The sequence below is a fragment of the Camelina sativa genome, chromosome 11 (genome assembly GCF_030686135.1).
Source record: "Camelina sativa cultivar CO46 ecotype springtype chromosome 11, ASM3068613v1".
Taxonomy (NCBI): Eukaryota; Viridiplantae; Streptophyta; class Magnoliopsida; order Brassicales; family Brassicaceae; genus Camelina; species Camelina sativa.
In genome coordinates this window covers 41,945,596-41,957,081 of record NC_141890.1, presented here as the reverse complement: position 1 = coordinate 41,957,081, position 11,486 = coordinate 41,945,596, and the positions used below count along the sequence as shown (strand labels likewise).

At 31.2% G+C, this 11,486-nt stretch overlaps 1 protein-coding gene, 2 long non-coding RNA genes and 1 pseudogene across 3 annotated transcripts; 3 read left to right on the top strand and 1 right to left on the bottom strand.

Moving 5' to 3' along the window:
- Positions 1 to 3,545: 3,545 nt before the first annotated feature.
- LOC104728817 (E3 ubiquitin-protein ligase BIG BROTHER-like) lies at positions 3,546 to 6,535 on the top strand. The gene is made up of 9 exons (XM_087476508.1): positions 3,546 to 3,858; positions 4,101 to 4,166; positions 4,535 to 4,600; positions 4,704 to 4,760; positions 5,002 to 5,039; positions 5,301 to 5,435; positions 5,561 to 5,709; positions 5,861 to 5,969; positions 6,118 to 6,535. Exons 4-9 carry the CDS (start codon positions 4,754 to 4,756, stop codon positions 6,151 to 6,153), a joined length of 474 nt encoding a protein of 157 aa, XP_087332634.1. The 5' UTR covers positions 3,546 to 3,858; positions 4,101 to 4,166; positions 4,535 to 4,600; positions 4,704 to 4,753; the 3' UTR covers positions 6,154 to 6,535.
- Positions 6,536 to 7,146: 611 nt separating this feature from the next.
- LOC147935271 (uncharacterized) lies at positions 7,147 to 7,706 on the top strand. Its single transcript, XR_015571698.1, has 3 exons — positions 7,147 to 7,259; positions 7,521 to 7,553; positions 7,641 to 7,706. It is a non-coding gene; the product is annotated as an uncharacterized LOC147935271 (long non-coding RNA).
- A 279-nt stretch (positions 7,707 to 7,985) lies between these two features.
- Positions 7,986 to 8,564, top strand: LOC104725722 (uncharacterized). Its single transcript, XR_015571684.1, has 3 exons — positions 7,986 to 8,082; positions 8,158 to 8,285; positions 8,456 to 8,564. It is a non-coding gene; the product is annotated as an uncharacterized LOC104725722 (long non-coding RNA).
- Positions 8,565 to 10,779: 2,215 nt separating this feature from the next.
- Positions 10,780 to 11,343, bottom strand: LOC104728816 (uncharacterized protein At4g04775 pseudogene; annotated as a pseudogene).
- Positions 11,344 to 11,486: the final 143 nt, after the last annotated feature.

Genomic DNA, 11,486 nt, shown 5'->3' with positions numbered 1-11,486 from the left:
GGAAGCAAACTCCATTAAATAAAAATATACTTACCCGTTGAGGAAGTATACTCTAACAATATAAAAGTAGCTTACCATGGAGGAAGCAGACCTCAAATTGCAGTGAGGAAAAACCTCATAATAAAAAGCACCAGACGTTGGTGGTTAATTAAAAAAATACTAGGGGCACGCCTCACTATGAGTACCAACAATGGTTCCGGCAAAAACCATAAGCAAATATCTGCTCATCATCAGTTAATAAAAACCAAAGCCTTACTAAAAGTATGTGCCAACAACGGTCGTTTCAAGTAACATATGTAATGAGAAAGACCATACATAAAGTTTTATTACACCAGGGGCATGATCTCCTTGAAACAGAGTCGAATGCCACTTCAAAAGGATGACAATGTCAAAGTTATGGTAATTGCAATGAAGCGTATGTCACTCGAAGAACATGCAACAATAGTTGCGGTGAAACAAATGACCACCAAAAATATATGGGGCAGTGACCTCCAGAAAAATATTATTGGCTACAGTTTTTAACCAACAAAACCAGTGGTTATGGATACAAACTAGGAAAAATGCAGCAGCTGCGACTGTTACAAAATTGCAACACCTTCTAAGAAAGAGAAGCTTGACGATCACCATAGTAGATTGTCTACTCGGAGTTCTTCCCTGCTAATGGCTACGTGAAAAAATTTCGAGAAAAGTCGAACATGTGGAGATGAAAACTGAACAAGTCGATATGAAACCTTCTCATGTCAAGAAGCAAAGCATATTTTAAATGATGAAAACGGCCAATAACGTCGCAAATGTGTTAAGAAAGGGAAATCCTAACGACGACGAAATGAAAAGGTAAGGTACGTATATACCAAAGCTGTCACGAAGAAGAACGTTGTGAGGAAATAAGTGAGAAGTGACGACCACACATATATAGTTTTGGTTCGAAAAATACAACACAAAGATGCAAGAAAGTACGAAGGTCTAAAATATATCAATCTCACATAAAAAGAGAAGGTGGAAGGCTCTAGTTTTACATAATTGGGCACAGACAAGACTAAAAGTCAACAACGGATTAGCTATGGTTCGTGTGTTCTACACAAAGCCAAGAGACAAGTAATGGGAGAACAACTCCCCAAACACACAAAATAGAAGCGGTTGCCTCAGCGGTAAACTATATATTTATAGATTAAGCAACATCAACTTCATATAGGTTCGATGTCATTGTAGTATATCTGGATTCTTCATCTGAAATATAGACTAAGGAAATCCACAAAACTCACTCGACAAAAATAGATGACTATTAATAATTATCTGTGGAACGGCGTATCCTGTATGTGGAGAGTCAAGCAAGCAAGATGTGTACAACCTCAAAAAGACATCATAGGGACTACTATGGCTAGGGAGACAATATATGGAAGAACAATAACATCTCAAGGTGACTACTACCTCGATTTTATCAAAGCTTGTGCCAAATTAGTTTGGGTCATTGAGGAAAGAATTCCTAAAATAAACGTTATCCAAAAGAAGATATAACAAATATCTTCGGATTGCGGCTGGGGAAAAATCATTATCAAGTCGATGAGAGACTTAAGATACATGAGTAACAACAATTTTCCTCGAAGCTCCAGAAGTTGGACACATGACACCAAATGTCATTGCTCCATGCTTTAGAGTTGGCCTAGAAGCGTTTGCTTATCACTAGAAGCCAACGTCGGGGGAAAAAAAATACAAAAAGGCAAGGACAATGTGCGAACTACAAAAGAAGGTTGGCGGTTATGTTACTTATTGCCAAGCTGCAAAACAAGACATAACGGTATGTCAACTCACACAGTGCTCGACTCCAACGTAAGATGGTGGCTAGAATGAACAATCAATTAAAAGCTGCCTCATATCGAAATGATACCATTCAGACAAAAACGTTCATAATAACGGTATATTCTAGCGTATCTACTAGACATACTACTCTCCAAATTCTAAATTAGAAATTGAAGAGTAGGGGGCAAACTGTTGGGAAAAATAAATTCACTATCGGTTAACTCCGATTAGATAAGCCTAAATCGACTAACTAAACCCAATCCAATTAGAACTAGGGTTTGGTGACAACTATAAATTAAGAAGCCCTAAAACAAAAGGAAGAGAGGTCAAGAACCCGAGAATATTCAAGTTATAACCCCATCAAGCGACAAATCAATGTTATTCATGAAGGAAGAACCATGACTTAGAAAATCATCATATAATGGGTGTTGATACTGCTTTATTGTAATTTTGAGCTTTAATCAATAAATATCTCTTTGTGTTCATTCCGTAGAACTGTTCACGTACGGATCAGTTAAAATTTGCCCAAACAAGTATTATATCTTATATAATAAATTAAGTAAGATTCTCTCAAATTCATGCTTTGAAGAGTTGACAAATGGCACTCTCTATTTATTTGGCATGTGTCTTTTTTTTTCAAAATCATAAGTGTATATTATATTTTCTTCTAATTTAGTTATATTATATTATATTAAAAATATCAAAATCAAATACACACTTTTCATTAAATTTGATTATATCATCACATATTAAATTCTATATAATAAAATAAAGTTCTCTCAAATTCATGCTTTGAGGAGTTGACAAGTGTCTATGTACTTCACATGTGTCTTCTTTTATTCAAACTCATAAATATATATTATATTTTCTTCTAATTTAATTATATTATCTTTTATTAAAAAAATATCAAAACCAAATACACCATTTTCATTCAATTTGATTACATCAATAAATTTGATTATATCATTACATATTAAATATATATATATATATATATATATATATATATATATATATATATGAGTGAAACATCCTTGATTTTCCTACATTTTATCAAGAAAAACATCAACAACAAATAAAAAAAGAAATTTTTTCATCAGGCCAACAAAAAGAAATTAAGGTTTTCAAATTTAGTTAACTTTTTGTCCATTTGTATAAAAGTTTATTTATGCAAAAGGGAAATAGAATACATCTTTGACAAAAATATTTAACATAAAGCAATTACGGAGCACTGACTTATGTTTTATTTTCTAGTATTTATCCTAAATTTATTATTATTTAAGAACTGCATAATATATCACTTTTTGTAAAAATTTATTTCTAATCAAATTAAATAAATATATATCTGAATTAATATATATATATATATATATATATATATAAAGTCAATGAATTTAAAAATGTTGGCTTATAAAAGCATAATCAATTCAAGAAGATTTTTTACTATTTATAAAATATTCAGTGGTCAATATTTTTTATTCAAAATGACATATGTTAACAACTCTGAAAGATGCATATCAGATTATGGAAAAAGTAACCCAATTTCGTATGTGTAGTATATTTCTAGCAATAAATAAAAGTCAACGTGGTGAAAAGGGGCCGTAACATTTTACCATTTAAACACTTAAAAGAAAAGAGTGAATCTGTGGAGCCAAAAATGAAATTCAAATATATTTAAATCACAAAATTTTCAAATAATGGGCAAAGAAGCTTTTAAATTTTAATTAATATAATCTTCTATTGCCGTCACTAATTAGCCTCATATCTCCAAAGATAAAACTTTCTTTAAGTGAGCGTATTAAAGGGTTTAAAAGATGATATAAATTATGGTACTAATCTCTTTTCTTGATGGTTAAGAGAAAACATAGAGATCAATCATCGTCGAAAGCATCACCTCCTTTGTTAAGAAACTCAACAAATTTGCGATGTCTCGATTTGTAAACCAGTTATCAGAACAGACGCTTAGTGATGATGTTATTGCTCGGATGGTTGAACAACAATATCAAAATGAATTGATGTGTACCGATGTAGCTATTGCTTTGGAGATTCAGCAAGAAGAAGGTATACTAATCTTATATGTATATTTCAGTTTTCAATAGCAAAATACTTTTATGATTTCGTTTGTAACTAGCTAGTTTCGAATTTTCTTATATATCAACATCAATATATCTCTTTTGACTTACAAAGCAATGATCCTACGAACTTAAACCATATTTTTCTGAATCATATAATGATTTAATGATTAGTTAATTGTATAATTTTTTTCATGATTAAAGAGATTTTTATGCATTGAAATTTTACAGAAGTTTGTGTGCAATCTTGCGTACATGATGATGAAGGATTGGCAAGAACGTTGCAAGAATTGGAAGGTAGTCTTATTATGCTTCCGTATACTTTGTTTACCACACACATCAAAGAGTATGTCATCTTTAGTATAACGTAATAACCTTGATGAGGTTTATTTTTTGTTTTAGTACTTTTTTTTTTGTGTGCAAATTTTTTCGTTTTAGGACAAGGTCTAGATGTTTAAATTCTATTGTTCTCCGGATGATGAAAAAATTGGTATACCTTTGATTAACCTAGTTAGGCAAAAAATAAATGATTCATAACCATAATGCTTATATTAATTATATATTTTATGTTTTTGTAAAACTAAAATAACAAACATATTCCAAAACCAAGAAAAAGAGACTTATGAATCGTTTTATGGTACCTCCAATTTTATTTGTTTTTACAGGTAATCTGCAGAGCTCTCTAAGTGATGATGAGAAACTTGCTAGATATTTGTAAGAACAAGATGAATGTAAGTATATAATATATTTTTTAATCTTAAGCATAATTAGACATATTTCATTTACTTGATGAATAATTTGGCCACTTACCGATTGAAATTGTCATACATATAGCGGCAAATAATACGGACGTATGTATCCAAGAACCCCATCAATACCAACCCATGCGAGGTACATTCATATAAGTTACATAAAAACTCCAAGTAAGCTTGCTAGATGGGATTATAAGCTTCAAATTTTATTCTTCTTCAAAAGTACGTAATATTCAACTTACTATATAATAAAAATAAGTGAAACAGACACATGATTGATTCGTATAGTTTGCCCACAAACAAAAAAGGATTGACTCGTATAGTTCGTCATACTCCGATTTTATTACGCTGAAGCTTTTCATGTTTCATTCAATCTGCAGTGAATCGTTCATACATACCTCAACGTGAAGCTCCCTCGGTACGCGTGGCTATTCTTTTCTCAAGACTTGAAATTTAATTACTTAGAAAAGCTTATATTGTTTTTAAAATAGGTTATATATAGGCTTATAGCTAGTAAGTAGTAACTATATATATATATATATATATATACAGATAAATTAACTCGCATGTTTTTATTTTCATTTACATATCTATGATTACCCGGAAAATATATATGGTTATATATAATTTTCTTAACCCTACGAATTGACACAAATCTTGGCTTTGCATAAAAATTTAGACTAGTATAGCACTTTCTCACTATGACAATGATGAGAACTTCGTGGATCATCATACGCATACTCTTAGTCCTTCAAATGTCTCCCACAATACTCCAGCTAATGAGGACATTGATACCGCAAATATGACGTATGAGGTATGTACCGTGCCAACTCAACAATTTCACATATATATATATATATATATATATATGGTCTTTGATAAAAATATATATATATATATATATATATGAATGTTGTTTTCTTTGATTTGGGTGAACAGGAAATAAATGAATTACAAGACGCTATTGGAGATTTCAATAGAGGATTGTCCCAAGAGAAGATCTCCCGACTGCGGACTCATAAGTATGGTACTAAAACCAAAACTGGGTGTTGGTTTAGGAAAAAGAAGTTTGTTGCCGATGATTCTCAGTAAGATAATATCACTATATCTTTCATCTTCTTTACTAAGTTTTTGTCGCTCATTTGGAATCTCGCTTCGTTACTCTGAACCAAATTAATGAATGTACAATTGCTTTCAAATAGATCATGAATCTGATTTTTGGTTTGGATAACATCGCAGGTGTTCGATATGCCTGGTGGACTATGAGAACGGAGATAAGATTATGACTTTGCCATGTAATCATATCTACCATAAGGACTGCATTACACAGTGGCTGAAACAAAACAAGGTAGATACGAACATAAAATTCAGTCTAAATGTTTGTTTTGAAAAAAAAACTGCATATATTTATCATGAATTTAATAATATGTACAAAACACATTCTTATTTTAGTATTCTAATCAATCTAATGTATATATTTTGTTTAATATATGCAGGTATGCTGTGTTTGCAAAGCCGAGGTTTATCCATAATATAATACTAATTTTCGTGGGACGATAACAATCTGCAATTTTCGGTTTAGATTTTGGCTGCAAATGGTTGCCCAAAATTGAAAAAATGGGTTGAATAAAATTGAGTTGAATAATATTCAACTCATTCATCTCCAAAATAGTGGTTGAACAAATTGAACATTTTTGCTGTAGGATTAGTTTATTTTTTCAACTTTTTAAGTTGAACGGGCTGAATAAGTTTTTCCAACCTCTTAAACCTTTTCAATGCAAATGGTGAAAATTATCCATTCAACCTATTCAATCTCTTCAACCGTGCAACCATTTGCATCCTTTAAAAGTTATTCATATTTACATATTTCAGCCAACAAAAAAAGAAGTTATTCTCCAATCTTTCTCCCATTTTTAAAACTAGATGAATACTTTGTGCCTATGGATAAATTTATATATTTCAAACATGTGTTGGGATTTATTAATTTCAAAACTTCTTTTTCATTTTATATAGTTGGTATGAAATGATATATAATAGTTATGTTTGATCATAATTACTGAGTTCATTAAACAAGGTCGATATTTGTATATAGCATTTTCACAGTTTTTAAAATATACTAAACATTCAAAATAAAATTTAGAGACAACAACATTCTCATTTGTTTAGATAATTCACCACTGATTAAATATATCGAAGTTTAACTTATTTAGTATAGTTCTACTTCTAAATTTACATAAAACATGTATTGCCACAATTTAATTAATACAGTATATAAAACCGGAAATGTGAGTGGACATTAACTGAGATTATACATGCATGATGAAATGATCCCTTAATCATACACATAGGAAGCACATTTATTTGGCGTGCTTATAACCTTTTAATTGATCTAATCAATGTGAGTTGTAATCTTCTCATCAATGTCAACAATTACCAAATATAACTCTTAAAGTCACCAATAATTTTTTTTTGTTATAAAATGGTTTGGTTGGTGAGAAAGATAACTACGTGAATCCTTTTGCCAAAACATTAATAAGTCAAGTCTTTTTTCCTCTTTATAAAATACAAATGAGGATGCGATCGAGCCAGGTGCAAAATGATGAAGCCTTGGCGGCGTTTCTGCAACAAGAAGAAGAAGGTAAATTATTATTGTTCATAGGGTTTGTCATAATGTGGACCATTATCTGAACCAGTTCGGTCTAGTCCCGTTTTCGTTTTGCCTTATTTTTAATCCTCCAACCCAATCTACGACAACATAAACACATATTTTTTAAGCCTTATGTAGCAAATGATTGATCGAATTAGAATCATTGCTTACTAAGATACGTTTAACTTTTTATCTATATCATCCAAATTGTTTGATGATTACTTATAATCCTTTTTTTGTTCTCTTATATAGAAGCGATGGCAAGAGAGTGGCAAAATATGGAAGGTAATTTCGTTACGCTTACGAAATTAAGTGTATTGTACACCTAAAAAATGACTCAGATAATTCATCACAAAATTTTGCTAAATGTAGAGCATTGTCAATTCTCTCTAAGCGATGACGAAAATATGGCTAAAGCGTTACAAGAACAAGAATGTAAGTATATTTTTTTTGTTTGAGGTATCCTATTTTCATATCTCAGTTGTAAATGTGGTATATAACATGCGTTTTGGTTAATGTATACTGCATGTCGAAATTGATCCACATATCTAGATACGGCGAATGATGTTGCGTTAACGGACGATATTGACCAACTTACCTATCAGTTCCAAGACGTAGGAGGTATGAAATAAAATTCTCAACATTATAAATAAATCATATTTTATATAGATATTTCACTTTTAACCATGTAGTGAATGGTTCGACATCCCAACGTCAACAAGGTCATGTTGGCAGTTCCTCAAATGCTTCATCTCACAGTATTCATGCTCTTCCTTCTGATGGTGACATCGATACTGATACCATGAGCTATGAGGTTAGGTATATGCAGATAGATCTCGACATTTATCGATTTTTATGATAGACTTTAACCTTGGTATGAATGATACAGGAACTGAATCAATTAGGAGAATCGATTGGATCGGTCAACAAAGGATTATCGGAGAGGAGGATTGACCAAATATTAGCACCTAAAATCAACAAATCTAGAATGAAAACTCTTGTATCCGAAAAAACTGAGTAAGATTAATTTTGATCTAATTATTTTTATCGTTGCTATATGTATGAATATATAGTTTACAATCAATTGTCACTCTCTCTACAGTATTGCTTTTTCTATTTTTGTTCAATGTCATATATAAAGTTCCGGTTTAAGTTGGTAAGTTTAATCGGTTTGTGGAATATTGAAGGTGTCCAATATGTTTTATCGGATTCAAGGAAAAAGATACGCTATCGACTTTGCCATGTGATCATATTTATCATAAGGAATGCATTACACTTTGGTTACAGGATAACAAGGTATGAACATAATTAAATTTAATCAAAGTCAACTATATATTTTTTATGTTTATGTGCTGAAAAATGCATACTTAAAATAACAATGTTATAATATACATATATATTATATTTAAACGTTATTGTTTTGTTTATGCAGACTTGCTGCGTTTGCACAAGGGAGTTTAATTAGGATGCCTAATGCGTTGATTAAACAAAAGTTTTTCGAATTTGATGTGTAACTCTCTAATAAAACATAAAATATGTATTTTCACCAAAAGAAATAAAAATGATTTCAAGAAATGAAATTTCTAAATTCCTCGGACAATATTCTTGGGCGAGTCACAATCTCCATAATTATAAATCCTCGTTTCTATGCTTCTTCTATTGGTGTATGTAGGCCAGTTGTTTGAAAGCCAGCTTATTAAGATCTGACATTTTACTTTCTTTCTTTAATTATTATCATCATACTAGCTTAGACGTGATTCACGTGATACACGTTAATAAATTTAACTTTAACTACTTTGACATGTAAGGTGTCCGCTCCAATCATTGATCGTTGTAAGGTTATGTATAACTAAACAATCTCTATTATACTAGCTAGCATTACTATTACTCTATTTAGCCTAAAGAGTTGTGAAGGACCGAGGACGCGTATCTATCTTTTATGCAAAGAAACTTACAGCTACTCGTATAATTACATTGGATATTGAAATGAAATTAATTAATGGTCCACTATATCATATTTTTGTGAGTGGTTACATTTAACATCCGTGAATAAGAGATTTAACCACCCACAAAGAAATGACACAACCCACTTGACAAGGGAGCTTCACTTCACGCTTTGTACGTGAATGAGTTCAAACATTTTAGTCTCATTTATTAAATATTTACAAATGATTACAAATATAAAGTCGAATTCGCCATCCTATTGGTCAGAATGCGTTGGCCACAAGCGCCCATAGTTTATTTCTAGATTTCTTGCACCCACTAGATCTCGATAGAAAGACATTTTATGGTTTAAGGGCCAAAAATAACTCATAGTCGAATATTTTAAATTTGAACTAAAACTTATTTTATAAGTTTTAAATATTTTCAGAACGAAGATCAAATCACTCCCCTCTGTCATACTAAAATCACATAAATAATCCTTTTATTTTTTATTTTAACATCATGAACACTTATATATATATATATATATATATATATATATATATATATATAATAGAAAATTACTAACCATGTGTAGCTTAATGAATATTTAAAATTTTATTATTTTTAATTTCCTCTACTGGTAACAAGGATTGTGATATGATAAGCATCTTCCATGGGATTAGTTTGTCACATGAAACCATACACTTTGAATATATTCCAAATAAAATCGTTGCAACATGTTTTTCTCTTTTTTTTTCTTTTAATATGCTTTGTAAGTTCCACTTTTTCCCCTTCCATTTAGTAACGGTTCCCTTTACTAATTATTCCAACTGGTTACACAAAGTTGTACAAGTCTTAGCAGTAAGTTGGAATAGTAAACTTTTCTAAAATAATGCAAAACTATATGAGAAAATAGTATATGAAAATTTTGCAAAAAAACTGAGAGTAATGCTTTTGACTATCCATAGTTCATTTTTTTTAACCATAAACGTTACTACTGTATATATTATATTTTATCGTTCAAACATTAAAACGGTTCAAACATTAAAACGGTAGGAATAAAACTGAAACTTTTATTAAACATTTACATTAAAAACCTAAACAATATTTATTTTAAAACGGGCTGCCTGTATGAGGTCCCCTGTAAAATAGGGTTTTAACTCGTGTACCCCTGTACTTTAAGGTTCTACTTATTTCCCCCTAGACAACATATATTCTTCTCAATTCCACCTATATTAATAAATTTCTATCTAATTAACCAAAATTAATTAAGCTGTAATAAATCAACGTTTTGCGTTTTAAAATTGATAATTCGCGATTACTGTACTGCGATTGGCTTAACAAGACCAAAAATATTAGACCCAAAAATTGTTTTCTTTACCCATAAAACCAAATTGATTTGGGGAAAAATTGAATGTGTTGTCTTCTTTTGAGTATGCTTATGACAACAACAATATAGCCGATTCGGATTTATGTTTTGGTTCATTATTGACAACACATGTTTTGCTTCTCTTTTCATTACAAACAACACAAACCCTCGACATTGTCTTAACATAACAATAGAAATACAGAAATCTCAAAGACATCATACAACATTTCCACACAACCATAAGATTGAAGCTGCCACAACAACAAGTATGCAAACTGTCTTCATGTTCGACTTTTCCAAACTCTCCTTTGTATCCGTTAGCTCTTGCTGAATGATCTCATTCATCTCCTTGTTCATCTGTTGTTTCATCTCCTGCATCAACTTGTTTTGGACCTCGACATTGTCCACCACCATCTTTCTTAGAACATTGACATCTTCTAAGAGCTGCTTATGTTTGTTTTCAATCATTCTTATCTCCTCTAAAAGAGCATCATCAACCCAACGGAACATGTGTTTCTCCTTTTTATCCTAACATCATGTCCGGATCGGAGAATCAATCATCAACCCATTGGCAAAATATTTGATAAATTCAACAAACCAACACATAAATCACATTACCTTCACGCCCTGCACGCATCTGTAGAATCTTCGATACGGATTCTCATCTGTTTTCGAAGTGAACATTGTTATTTCGTTACCACACCAACACCTACTCGGAACTCCCCTGTGAGTAGTTCCCGAAGTCAGATGAGACGAATTAGAAGAAGAAAACGGACTCATACTTCGAGTTAAAGCGAAATAAACAAACGGAGAAAGAAGAAGAAGAAATTGAATCGAGAAAGAAGACTCGTTTTTTTTGGTCTCGAGGAAGAAGAAGAAGAGAAGAGAAGAAGAATAAACCCTAATTTCAATTTTTCCCCAAA

Excerpts from the sequence above, each read along its gene's own strand:
- LOC104728817 (XM_087476508.1), top strand. Across the intron at positions 5,040-5,300 it reads CTCAACGTGAAGCTCCCTCG|ACTAGTATAGCACTTTCTCA; the intron begins GTACGCGTGGCT and ends ATAAAAATTTAG. Across the intron at positions 5,710-5,860 it reads TTTGTTGCCGATGATTCTCA|GTGTTCGATATGCCTGGTGG; the intron begins GTAAGATAATAT and ends ATAACATCGCAG.